A 12823-nucleotide genomic window follows, 5' to 3' on the forward strand; every position below is an offset into this window, starting at 1 on the left:
GGCCTAAGCAAGCTCTAACACGGGCATGAGAGGACGCAAGTTGTGTTTCTTCACCTGTCTTCTTGCCAGTGGATGTCTGACCTCTGGGCCTGTTGCACCCTCAGGCAATGGAGTGGGTCAGAGATCAGTAAAGCCTGATCCCACCCTGCTCGTGCGAGGGGAGATGTTTATTTACCCAGAGATGAAACACTGGAGGCCAAACTGCAGTGGTCACTGTGACACATAGCACAACCCAGCAAGTGAATTCCCTGGGGTTAGTGAACAATAGTAAAAAATAAGGTTATAGATTCCGGTCCCAGGCGCTTGAGGAGCCACAGGCTTCAGTGCAGACATGGCCAAGTCCAAGAATCACACCACTCACAACCAGTCCCGAAAATGGCACAGAAATGGCATCAAGAAACCTTGATCATAAAGATATGAATCTCTTAAGGGGTGGACCCCAAGTTCCTGAGGAACATGCACTTTGTCAAGAAGCACAACAAGAAAGGCCTGAAGAAGATGCAGGTCAACAATGCCAAGGCGGTGTGCACGTGCTGAGGCTATGAAGGCCCTCGTAAAGCCCAAGGAGGTCAAGCCCAAGATCCCAAAAGGCTGCAGCTGCAAGCTCAGTTGACTTGCCTACATTGTTCATCCCCAGCTTGGGAAACACGCTCATGCCTGAATTGCCAAGGGTCTCAGGCTCTGCCGGCCAAAGTCCAAGGCCAAGGCTCAAACCAAGGCCCAGGCTGAGGCTGCAGCTCCTCCTCCAGCTCAGGTTCAGGCTCTAGCTCCCCAGGTGCCCAAGCCCCTACGAAGGCTTCAGTGTGGAAGCCCCTGTCTGCGGACGTGGGGATGGAAGGACTGGCGTGACCCCTGGGCTGCTGTCTGCTCAGGGCTGGCGTCCTCCTGCGCTATTTGTACAAATAAACCTGAGAGGCAGGATCTGTCAAAAAAATAAAAGGTTATATTCATCCTCAAAGTGAACGTGGGAGGGAAGGAACTGGCAGCAGTAGAGAAGTGTGAATTGGGCCACGCGTACACACTGAGAGCCCATTCACGTCCCCCCATTTCTGAGTTTGGAGGTCAGTTGAGTTGCCCTAGTCTAGGGCTGTTCTTGCTGGTGGGCAAGGGGCCATGTAGCATTTTCTGTAGCAGATGCCTGGTCTGTGTCTCTTTCTGGGCCCGAGACATGACAATGCAGGGGGTGGGAGGTTATGGGTAATGAGGCCGCTACTCCCTGCCACACCTCTGGGACATCTGCTTTCCTGGGAGGGAGGCCAGTGTCCCTCTTTTGAGTGGAAGGAGAGGCCCCACCCTCTTTTTCCCCCTGGAATTTTTCTAGGAGCTCAAACCAAGGAAACTGGGTCATTTTTAACCCTCTCCCGGCAAAGAAGGCCATGGCCTCACCTGTCTCTGAGGCTAATGCAGCTTCTTTCTCCCTACCTGAGATCTGAAGGCCCCGGAAGCTGTGTGTGTGTGTGTGTGTGTGTGTGTGTGTGTGTGTGTGTGTGTGTAGGTGGGGGTATTTTTCTGCCCACTTAGACTACTACTCTCCAAGTCCGGCCCCCAACCTTGTACAGTCCCTAGAACCACCCCTGCCCCATCTTCCCACGCCTTTTCTTCCCCACTCAGAATTGCTCCCCGCATCTCATTTGCCTTAACCCTACCCCCACCCCCCTAGGCCTGTTTCTTTTCCATCCAATTGTTCATCCTCAACACAGAAATGAAACCGAGAACCTAACTCCCAGAGAGAATCCTTTCTTCAAAAGATCCGTTGTCCGATTTCCTTTGGGCCCACTTCATTTTCCCAGACCTAATGGCAAGCGTGGGGCCTATGAAAGGGGGAGAAGGGAGGTTCTCCTTAAGGATCTGGCCACAGGACAAGAGGGATGGTGCCTGTCAGAGAAGGCCTGGAAGGTCTGGGATGAGGATGGTGTATGCCAGGATGGATGTGTAGGGGCGTGCAGACGAGTCTGGGGGAAGAGCTCCGAATGGGAGCTTGGAGTTTGGGTTCAAGTTCTAGCATTGCCAAGAGCTCCCGAGAAACTTCAGTAGGGTAACTTCCCTCTCAGAGCCTCATTGACTCACTTGTACAAGCAGTGAGAAGGACAGACTAACTCATCTCAAAATTGCCCTCCAGCCTGAGTTATAAATTGTATGAGGATGAAAATGAAGCTAAGAAATTGAATTTGGTTTCCTTGCAGTTAGCAACCTTTTTGTTTTAAGCTACCATTTATTAAACATCTCTTAATAACTACCAACCACACTTTTATTGGGATTTCTAAGCATTTTACATGTACGAATGATTTTATCCCTCACAGCGAGCCTAGGAGGTAGGTACTGTGGTTATCCCCATTAGGAAACTGAGGCACAGAGAGACTAAGTAACCAGCCCGAGTAGTGCAGCTGCTATTCAAACCAGGCAGTCTGGCTGCAGAGTCTGTGCTCCTCATCACCACACTCAGCATTCCAGGCATTTGCAAATCCTCTCCCTTTTGCAGTCAAGAAATCTGACACAGAGCAGCCGAGCAACAACTGAAGGTCACACAGCTGGGAAGCAGGAGAGATGCCAATCAAAGTCGACTGGGCTCCAGAGCCTCTGCACTCCCCGCCAGCAGTCCTGCCAGATCCTCAGGTCCTCAAAGCGAGTTTATCCAACATCCCTACATTGCAATGTCTCTTCGAGCAAGTCGCTTCCTCCCTCTGGGCCTCAATTTCTCCTTCTAGAGAATGATTGGGCATTGGACCAGCTGATCTTTGAGATCCCTTGCAGCTCTGTGAGTCCATGATTTGAGAAGCATGGTGCTGCTGGCTGAAATGACAGAGTTGTGGCCTGAGGTTGCAGCTAGGGTGGAGGGGGGGACAAGGGGCTGGCTATGGAAAGAAGGGATAAGCTGTAGGAGATGCTGAGGGGCTGTGAAGGCCATGAACCTGGGCAGATGGGGGCAGTTGTATGAAGCAGAGGAGAAAGAGAGATGGGGAGAGAGAGAGGGTGAGAGAGACACATTGGCGGGCCTCCCCAGCAGGTCTGTTTCTTCTTCCCCAGGGTCCCCCAAAGCTCAGGGTAGGCACATGAGAGTGTTGGCAAAGGAGCAGGGCCAGGCCAGCAACGAGCGGAGGTCAGAGCTCCTGAGATAGAGCAATTTGCGGGAATTAACATTGCTGGGGGTTTTGTTGTCTTTGTAAATACTTGGAGACGTCCAGTTATTTTGGAAAGAAAGTATTTGGAGCCGAGGTAGCACGCTTGAGCAGTTGGCCTGGCTTCCTGTTCGTGACCACTCTGTTACATCCCTCCCCTTCAGGAATGGAGGATCTTTTCCCCATGTAACCTCATTAGGATGTGCACACCAGCAGGCTCACACTCACACACACTGGGATCACCCCTCGCCCCACACTCGCACACACAGTTGCAGCCGTGTCTTTAATATTTAATGCCACCGCTGTGATCACTGCTCCACGCGGCCTGTGCCCGTGCTAGGCTCGTTCTTCCCAGGGTGCCAGTTCCCGGCTTGGAGGCTGACTAACGAATCGTCTTCAGTGCATCATCACTCGGAGGAGGGTAGCTTAATGTGCTTCCGAGATTAGAGAATGGGCTTCATTATCAGGCAGGCTCCATTTTTTATGAGTCTCTTTTCACTTCAGAAAATTGATAGAATCCCCTTTCGCACGAGTGTCTCAGCCCACCCCGACCCACCGCCCCCGCCCTTTCCCTGAGTTATTACAGTGCTGGGTCCTTCAGACAACTACCTCCTCATACATCACAGGTTGGACTAACCTTCTCCCTGGCTTGGAAAAGTCAGAGTTCTGGGCGGATATCAAGGCACTCGGTGACATGGGGCCCGCGCCTGTGTGGGAGCAGTGGTTGTTCCGGATCCCTGCCCTTCCATGATGGGAGCCATGCCATGGAGGTTCGTTGCTACTATAGTGGCCAGTAGGGAGACTCGTGGGCAGACCTGGCTCTCAAGCATCCTCCAAAGGGTGCAGCTTCTCACACGGGTCCCATCTCAAGCCCCCTTAATCCAGCATGTCATGGTCTCTGAGCCCAGGGAGGGGCCTCCCTATAAACACCAGTCTTGGGAGTCTGAGCGGACTGTCAGGGGTTCTAGTTGCAGACTGAGCTAGGAAAGAAAAGCAGACCAGTGTGTAAATGTTGCTGAGGATCAGGGAGAGTTCACAGCCGCAGTGGCTAGACCCGTGTCCCTGGGTCATTTCTGACCATGAAGGCTTTGGTTCTGTCCCACGAGCTCTGGAGGGGTATTTGTAAGATGCACACCCCGCATTTCCTGTCCTCCTACCTTTTAGCCTCTTAGGTCTGTGTCATTGGATGGACTCAAGAGTATAGCTCAGTAGACCTCCTGGCTCTGAGCATCTCTGAGAAATGAAGACTCGGGTGAGGGAGGAGGGAAATGGGGGTGGTCAGGTGGGGCGTGGGGGTTTGCAAAACAAGAACACACTCATTTGCCATTTACCAAAAAAATTTTTCCTTTCTTTTAAAGCTCTTGTTTCCTCAAGGGAAAACTTTTATTTGGATATGAGTAAAATGTGCTCTCTTAATGAATTGAAAGCAGAACAGGATGAATAGTATTCTGTCCTTGTGACAAAGAACAAAGAAGCAGCTCATTGGCTTTGGGCAGCCAGCATTGTCACCCACACCCGGGCCCCTAATCTTTCTCTCTGCCCAATCCTCCATCCTAGCAGAGCTGAGACACGAGAAGGTCTGGCCACGCGTCATCCCCTCCCCAGAGCCCTGGCTGGGAACATGGCTTTGGCCGGCTGGAGGCAACGGGCTTGGCCTACAGGAAACACCACACCCCTCCCTGCGGAGAGCCTGTGAGGGCAACAGCCTGAGGAGAGGCAGCAGGCGAGGGGCAAGTGTGCTTGTAGAGAGGCTTGGAGACTGCCATTTCTTGCTGGCTTGGATGACAGTGGATAAAGAGAGACAGAGGGAGGGATTCAGAGAGTCAGTTGACCCATCGGTGTCTCCCTTTCCCTTCCAAGCCAAGAAGTCTCCCTACCACCTCTGGTCTTGGAGACAAAGCCTCGTTTTCTGGAAGACCCTGACTCAGCCCCTGAAAGTTCATTCCGAAGGCTCCCCAGGCTCTTCCACCAACTCACTCTGACCAACGCCTATCCCTTCACTCCAGGAGCTGTGAACTTTCTCGACTTTCACTTTTGGTTGGGGGACAACAGCTGTGGTGGCAGAGTGTTGCTGGATCTGGTAGCTTATCAGCCACATCTCTTAGCAAACTTGGTTGAGGTAGCTAGGGCCAGTGTTTGTTCTTCTGTGGCACGGTGGGAGTCTCTCTAGTCCAGGCAGAGGAGCCTCTATGGGGAGAAGGTGGTGGTGGTCTCGGCCTCCACGCTCATCGAGGAACGCCGGGTATGCCGGCAGGAAGACCATTGCTGGAGCTGCTCCCGGCTGAGGCAGCCGAGGTCCTTAAAGAGCTTGAAGAGGTCATTGCGAAACTTGACGCCGATGAAGGCGTACAAGAAAGGGTTGACACAGCAGCGGACGCAGGCCAGGCTGTAGGTGATGTCGTAGGCGATGTTGAGTTGCTTGCTGAGCTCACAGCTGGTGGTGGTGGTGATATTAAAGTTGGCCACCGTCTGGGCCAGGACCACCCCGTTGTAGGGTAGCTGGAAAGCTATGAAGACCACCACCACGGCGATGATCACCTTAATGGCCTTGTTGCGTTCGAAGTTGCGTGCCTGGAGCAGGGTGCGAATGATGACAAGGTAGCAGAAGCTCATGGCCACCAGGGGAATCAGAAAGCCCACCACCATCTGGGCCACCTGGATGGCGATCAAGGCCTCCACGTGCTCCGTGATGAGAGAGCACCGCAGCGTCTGCTCGCTGCTGCTCTTTTGGATGCCGCTGTACAGCAGCTCTGGGATGGAGAACACGGTGGCCAGCATCCAGATGCCAACGCAGGAGAGCTTGCTGATGAAAAGGACGCGGGCGCGGTGGCGGTGGGCCGAGACAGCCTGGACGATGGCCACGTACCGGTCGATGCTGATGCAAAGAAGCAGGAGCATGCCGCTGAAGAAGCTTATCTTGTAGATGCCAAAGATGAGCTTGCAAAGTTGGACACCAAAGACCCAGGTCTTGGCTGCACTGTATGCCCAGAAGGGAAGGGTCAGGAGGAAGAGGATGTCCGCCATGGCCAGGTTGAGTAGGTAGGTATCAGTCATGGTCTTGAGCCTCTTGAAATAGATATAGGTCAGCACGACCAGCCCATTGCCCAGTAGACCCACGAAGCAAATGACAGAGTACATGATCGGGAGGAACCAGGCCTTAAAGTTCCGCACGTCCTTCTTGAAGCACACAGACTCGTACAGTGTGTAGTCCACCGTGGTGTTGTCTCCGAAGTAATCATCTGTGACCTCATCTTGGCACAGGCACACCTGCGGGAAGGAAGCAGGAACATGATCCAGTGTAGCTACGGGGGTCTGAACCTCGCTGCCCTGGGATTGCCTTGAGCAGTCGTTTCAAAGTGTGGCATCATCACATCAGCCACAAATTCCTGGACCCCACCTGAGACCTACTGCACCAGAATTTCAGAGAGTGGGGCCCAGGAATCTGTTTTTCTAAACTTTCCAGGTGATTCTTTGGTTTGAAATCAGTGCTTCTCGAATTGTAACAAGTATATGAGTTACCGGGGATCTTGTTAAAACGTATGTCTTGAGCCGGGGTGTGATTTTGCCAACTCTCAGAGACTCGACCGCACATGGGCCGGCGGACTGGAAATAGTTTGGGCTTTGGGGTCAAATGACCCTTGAGCTAGTTAAACACACTTCATCTCTCTGAGCCTCAGTTTCGCCTCTGTGAAATGGAGGTGAACACTACCCCCTTCACACGGTTGTTGTGAGGTACCTAACCCAGGTGTTCGCACTGTTTCATCTCCACGGAGCTTTTTCTGGGCTCGCTGGAAATTCCAGGAGGGCAGAAACCTGTGTCTTTCTGCTAGAGCCTCCTGTAGAACCTGGTAGAAAGAGCTTTCCAGAAGGGGCAGAAGGGGAGCCTAACAAAATACCTCGGCTCTTGAGGGAAAATGCACCTTGGAGTTAAGGTTGAGGGCTGCCTGGAGCGAGAGATGAGGAAGGCAAAGGGTCTGAGGGCCACAAAGCCCTGGTTTGTCGTGAGCTGCCGCGGCCGTGGGTGGTGAGCACCCTGAAGGCTTTTACAGGCCCCTGGGGCCCGTGGCACAGTGCCTGGCACACAGCAGGAGCTCAGGCGACGGGTGCCCAGTGCCAACATGGCCATCGCAGGAGTGGATGACTTGGTCACGGGGCTGCCGCCTCCGCAGCTTTGACCCAGTCCTCTTGGAGGCCCTGGAAGGAAGCACAGCTCTCTCTCCCACTCTCCCTCTGTGCTCCCACTCTCTCCTCCCACCTCTCTGCCTCTCTCTTTCTCACAGTCTCTTCCTGCAGATCCCAATCAGCAAGGCTCAGCTGCTCAGGGCTTTTTTTAGCCTGTCTGCAGGGTAGGGTGAAGGTTTAGGCGGCCTGCTGTGATTTTATCAATGGAGGAGGGCACGTCTGTGCACAGCGACACAGTGACAGCTGAGCCCGTGCAGGGCTGGGACCTAATCTGGAAGCTGATGGTCCCTCCTCTAGGAACTGGGCTCTGGGAAGCTCAACAGGATGGTTTTCCACACAACTGGGGAGCTGGAGAGACTTTAGAGATGAGGATAGAGAGGTATTCGGAGAAGCCATGTGGCTCACTCAAGGTGACATAGCCAGAAGTGGAGCCCAGTCTCCCAATTTCCCTGTATCTTGTCTCTGTCTTTCTTACTTCCAAATTCTGGGTTCATCACTGTCCTGCTTGGGGACAGGAGGAGGACAAGAGAATGTCCAGGAGCCTTTTCTTTGGGCATTGCTATCTCGAAAAGGAAAGTCACTGGCAACACCTTTTCCTTTGTCTGGACATGATTACAGCCTGGGGGTCCTGGAAGACCACCCATGGTAAGGCCCAAGGCCTTAGGTCTGGGGTCCCTGGACATAAGGGGGTTCTGAGATTTCCTGAAGGGCCATACACCCAGCCTCCGTGAAGTGTGCTCTTTACCGCCCGGTACTGCCATCTCTTCCCCCATTTTTATGACCCCATGGGCCACAAGACTTGATGCCTCTGCAGCCCACAGCCCCACCACATCCTGCCCCATCTGAGCCACCTCCATCCCCCCAAGTAAAGAGCAGAATGAGCCCAGCTGTTCCTCATCCCCTCCCCAATCTTCCAGGCTCCACTGGTAGCAGTATAATCCCCCCCGGAGTCCTGAAAACAGGGGAGAGAGAGGGGAGGGAGTGGTGATGGGGAAGGGGGCCAGGCTGTGGGCTGCAGCCCAAGCTCCAGGGGGGCCTCTGAAATGAAATGTTGGGAACAGCGCCCAGCTTGGGGCCTGCCTCTGGCCAGAGCTCTTGGAAAGCGGCCTTTCTGGCCTCCAGACCTGGGAAAGAGCCAAATCTGGAGTACTGCCTCTCCAGTTCTTGTCTCAGAGGCCTGCTCCCCATCCAACAGAGCTCCTGCCCCCACAAACGAGGGAGAGTGGGCTCCATGAGCTACAGTTTCTTCTAACTTTGGCACTCGGTAGGGGCAGATTTTCTGTCTCTACTTCTGGGATTGAGAAGCAAAGCCTTGTAAACTGGGGGTCTTTGCTCCTGCAGAATTCAGGTCCTTATAAAGTATATGTGCCTCCCACTCCCTCCCACCCTTAGGGTCCTGGACCCCATCCTTTCTCCACACCCCCCTAGGGAACTGGGCTTCTAGGGGAGCCTTTGGCTGGGGGTTGGGGAGGGAGGCAGACTTGAAGTAACAGGATAGTAACCAGGCCACCACACCAAAGGTTTTTACTCAGCTCAATAAAACACATGAAGTTTTGTACACAGTACGCATGTGCACACATATGTGCAAAACCCAGTAACCTGACAGCCCTTGCTTTTTGCAGCTCTTCTCTCTCCAAGAGCTCAGCTGCGGTCCACACTTCCGTCTTTTGGATGGAGATATTGGAAGCGGGGTGGGGAAGGTGGTGGTAACTTATTTTCCCTCATGTTTTCATTTAAATGGAGTAAAAGAAGTTCAGAGAACATCTGTGGCTTTCTAGGGTCACTCAGCAGATGGAAAGGGGCGGCCGTCAACTCAGTGAATGGCGGGTGGGTTAGTGTCTGGGTCTGTTTCCTTTCAGAAAATACCCAGCTCCTCCGCCAGAACCCGGGGCTTGGGAGGGGTGGGCCTGGGGACGGGGGTGTGGAGCAGGGAACGAACCTCACCTGGAAAATGACAAGGAGAGCCACGGCCAGCATGCTTTTCATTGGCTTCCCTAAAAGAGACAAGGCAAGGAAGTTATCGCTGGGCAGGGGTAGCTCTTTTTATTAAGGAAAGCCGCTGAGATGGGAGATGCTGTTGAGAGCTTCCATCGTGAGCCCTCGGCACCGCGTTTGCCGAAACAGAACATCAGAGCCAGACTGTGCCTCGAAGCACCCGGCCACCTGCCCAGCCTCACCGCCCTCGCCCCCTCGCCCTCCCCCACCCTGAGGTCCCTGAAAGGAACAGATCAGAATGCAGAGCAGCCTCTTGCTTCTTGGGTCTTCAGGGCTTCTTCTGGACTTGTACAGTTCACCCAAGTTTGAGGGCCCAGACCAGCCCTCAAAGACCGAGCGGCAATTTGTCCTTGACTTCTGGGTCTAAACGGCCCCCTCCCTCTGTAGGACGCGCAGGAAGCAAGGCCCTGAGGTGGCGGTGGTGTGTGTGTCCCCTGTACTGCTTCAGTGCCAGAAGCCACTGGGGAGCACGACTCCTGCGCCCAGGTGAGTGGCAGCCACATATGAAGCCCTGAGTATCCCTTGAGGGAATCTGAGTAAAGGAATAGAGTGATTTCACAGGGCTGGGTAGGGGAGTGTTACTCACTGTCCTCTCAGAGATGGATGCGAGAGTGCTTCAGGGACCTATGGGGCTCCCCAACACACCCTCATTCAATCAACATTCATTCAGCGCTGACTGGTGGGTCACCTGGCCCATCCCCTCAGCCTGCCTTTGAGGCAGGGACCTCTTCCCCTTTACCCAGTGCAAGCCCAGAATAGAGGAAGTGCCCAGGAATTGTGTGCTGATGAATGAATGAATGAATGAATGAATGCCCTGCTTTCTTTTCAATGGAGGAGGAAGCGCCAAGGTGGACTGAGGGAGCACTGTCCTGTGGCAGTGAGTAGGATGGACACTATTCCCTGAGGTAGCTACTTTTTTTTTGCTTGACTGAAGTGTGTGTATATGTTTTCTCTTCTTTAAATGGTTTCAAATCCAGGGCCTTAGGAGACGGGTGGAAGGGGAACCTGAGGTCAGCTGTGGGAAGAGACCCCGCCCGGGCAGGGAGAGCCTGGGTACATTCTGGGTCAGGAGACTCTCCTAGGGTCTGAACAGCGGGTTGAGACTCTGGGTGCGCACGAAGCCTGATGTGCTGCAGGAGAACCCGCACTTGGCCGCTCAGTTCTGTTCTGTGGCCGGAACGTATTTCTTCCGAGGGCTGAGCACGGAAGACAGGTCACAAGGTAATTTGTGTAGAAATCTTAACTCACCTAACAGCCTGGAAGAGCCCTGAGGAAAGAAGCTGTGCCTTCTTCACCTACGTAGTCCCCTCCTTATGCCCTGACCCTCAGTTCACAGCAGGGTCAGGACCACACAAGAATCTGTGATGCCCCAAAATAAATGCCAAACCAGGACTTGCAGGCTCGTCGCACCTCCATCGCACCTCCAGTCTCAGTAGGGACAGGGAAATGGTTGGGACCTTGCTTCAAGAACCTTCTGGAGCCTGAGACCCGGCATCCTACCCTCAGGCAAGCAAAGGGTCCCGTTTCCCAAGACGGCGAGCACATTCCTAGTGAGTCTGTTTCCTTGGCCACAGCGCCACCTGCTGGAAATCTTACTACATGCACCAAGTTGCTGTAAATGTTTTCTAGGGGGAATGCCTAAGGTGGAGGAGATTCTGGGCCTGAAGGCTCCCGGGGGAAGGAGGAAGGGCATCAAGCCACATAAACGGATAGGTGTTTCTCTCACCTCAAGCAAGTTATACTGCACACTACTTCTAGACACATCTAAGGCATAGCTCGGATGCAAACCCTGACTGCATCTGCTCTTAATCCTTAGGACTTCTCTACCCAAACTTAAGGAGGAAGCCCCTGATGGTTAGCACGGCAGTGAGCCCTCCACTGTCTACGTGGACCCACCTTCCTATCTGTGTCTTCTATCTTGGGACAGGCACCCACTACCCCATCGTGCCCAGCTCGCGCCTGAATATTTTCAGTCCTGAGAGAAAATGGATTCTTGTGCAACATCAGAGCTCCTCTGTCTCAGTCCCCTTCCTTGCTGAATTGCCTCTTGAGCCCCTGAGCTTGTGTCCGCATCTCTACCTTTAAGCACATGCTCTCCAGGGTCCAACGAACACACCGTCCATCCTCCACTGACTGACTCATCTTGATATGAAGTGCTCGAGGTTTCTTTAAACGTATGTCTTTCAGTTACTCTAGAGAAAGCCTGCTCTGACTGTCAGTGAGAACCGAGAAACCTCAAAGTTTTGATAAGTCACAATGAGTGAAATATGAGAAGCAAGAACTGTGTTTCTATTTTACTCCATTAACCTTTTCTCCTGGGCCCAGTCCTATTCTCTTTGTCACTGGCTGGGGTAGGGGGTGGGAGCTGGTGTCTGTCTGTCTGTGTGTGTGTGCGCGTGCGTGCACATACACATGTGTGTAGGTGATTTCTCATTCCAGGTGTGCTGAAGATGGCAAATGAGCAGGGATCTTGTAGGACTAGGTTAGGCCATTTTTAAGAAAGGTAACCAAATGGGAACTTAGGGGAACTCTGGTGTGTGATGGAGGGGGACTGGTTGGTAGCCATGAGTCAGTCCATTTCTGTCTGTTACAAAGTCATAAAGCAACTGGTAGGACCAGTGAAGTTGGGAAGCTCAGGGGTTGAGGAGCGGTTGACTTCTATGTGGGGTATTTTCGGAGTTCTTGAGTTTCTAGCAACAATTGTAATGTAAATTCCCTAGAACTCCAACCCGAGCCCCCAGCAGAGAAATTTCCTTTTTGTTTGAGAGGAGGGGATTGCTGGCTAGCTGCTCCCCCAAACCCCAAACTTCCATCCTCACATTTTCTAGGCCCTTTGGCCCACCCAAGGAATCACAGCTGCCCATCAACTGGCCCCAAAAGCCACCCCAAAGCTTTTCTTCTCTGGAATTCCTCACTTGCCAACACAACTTTTCTCTTTTTGAGGGGCAGGGGATTAGGGGAGGAAAGACGCAGGGAAGTGATAGGGTTCTGGAGAGAAGGTGAGAGGCCTGGGGACTCTCTTTCAGACGACAGGCAGGAATGGATGAGAGCTGGTTGAATCTTGCAGTCACTGTGATATCAGCTGCTTTATCCAATGATATAAGTCATATTTATTGAACTCTCACTTTGTGAGTTTCATTCTATATTCCAGAAGATAGAAGCCCAGAGAGGTTAAGCCACTTGCCTGGGGTCACACACTGCTAAGAGATGGTTGCGAGATTTGAATGGAACTCTTACTACTGCGTGTTGCTACATTTCTGATGAGCCTGCTGTGTATAAGGATCTTTGCAGAGTGTGAAGGGAACCCTCGCTCCCCCACATCCCACAATTCACCCAGTTCTGTTGCTTCTCCCTCTCCCAGCATCTCAGAGCTGGCCCCACCTCTGCCTCGACATCAGGCTTTGCTTCCTCCTCACTGCCAGAGAACTTCTGAAACACAAATCTTGTCCTTTTACTCAATTGAAAAAGGAAAATCTTCACTGGCTCCCCATCGCTTTTAGGACGAAGCCCAAACTCCTTGGCAATGCCAT

The 12823-nt window shown here is 52.9% G+C and overlaps 1 protein-coding gene and 1 pseudogene across 1 annotated transcript in view; one reads left to right on the forward strand and one right to left on the reverse strand.

Annotated features, from left to right (window-relative positions):
* Nucleotides 1-302: 302 nt before the first annotated feature.
* LOC111732898 lies at nt 303-849 on the forward strand (annotated as a pseudogene).
* Nucleotides 850-2166: 1317 nt separating this feature from the next.
* CCR7 (C-C motif chemokine receptor 7) overlaps nt 2167-12823 on the reverse strand; it is a 17958-nt gene continuing 7301 nt past the window's right edge. The window contains exons 2-3 of the mRNA XM_011383067.2: nt 9243-9292; nt 2167-6383 (exon numbers count right to left, since the gene is read on the reverse strand). Of these exons, the coding sequence (XP_011381369.1) occupies nt 5304-6383; nt 9243-9292 (1130 nt within the window). The 3' untranslated portion in view covers nt 2167-5303. The remainder of the gene's footprint in view (nt 6384-9242; nt 9293-12823) is intronic.

The sequence above is a fragment of the Pteropus vampyrus genome, unplaced genomic scaffold (assembly GCF_000151845.1).
Source record: "Pteropus vampyrus isolate Shadow unplaced genomic scaffold, Pvam_2.0 Scaffold503, whole genome shotgun sequence".
Taxonomy (NCBI): domain Eukaryota; kingdom Metazoa; phylum Chordata; class Mammalia; order Chiroptera; family Pteropodidae; genus Pteropus; species Pteropus vampyrus.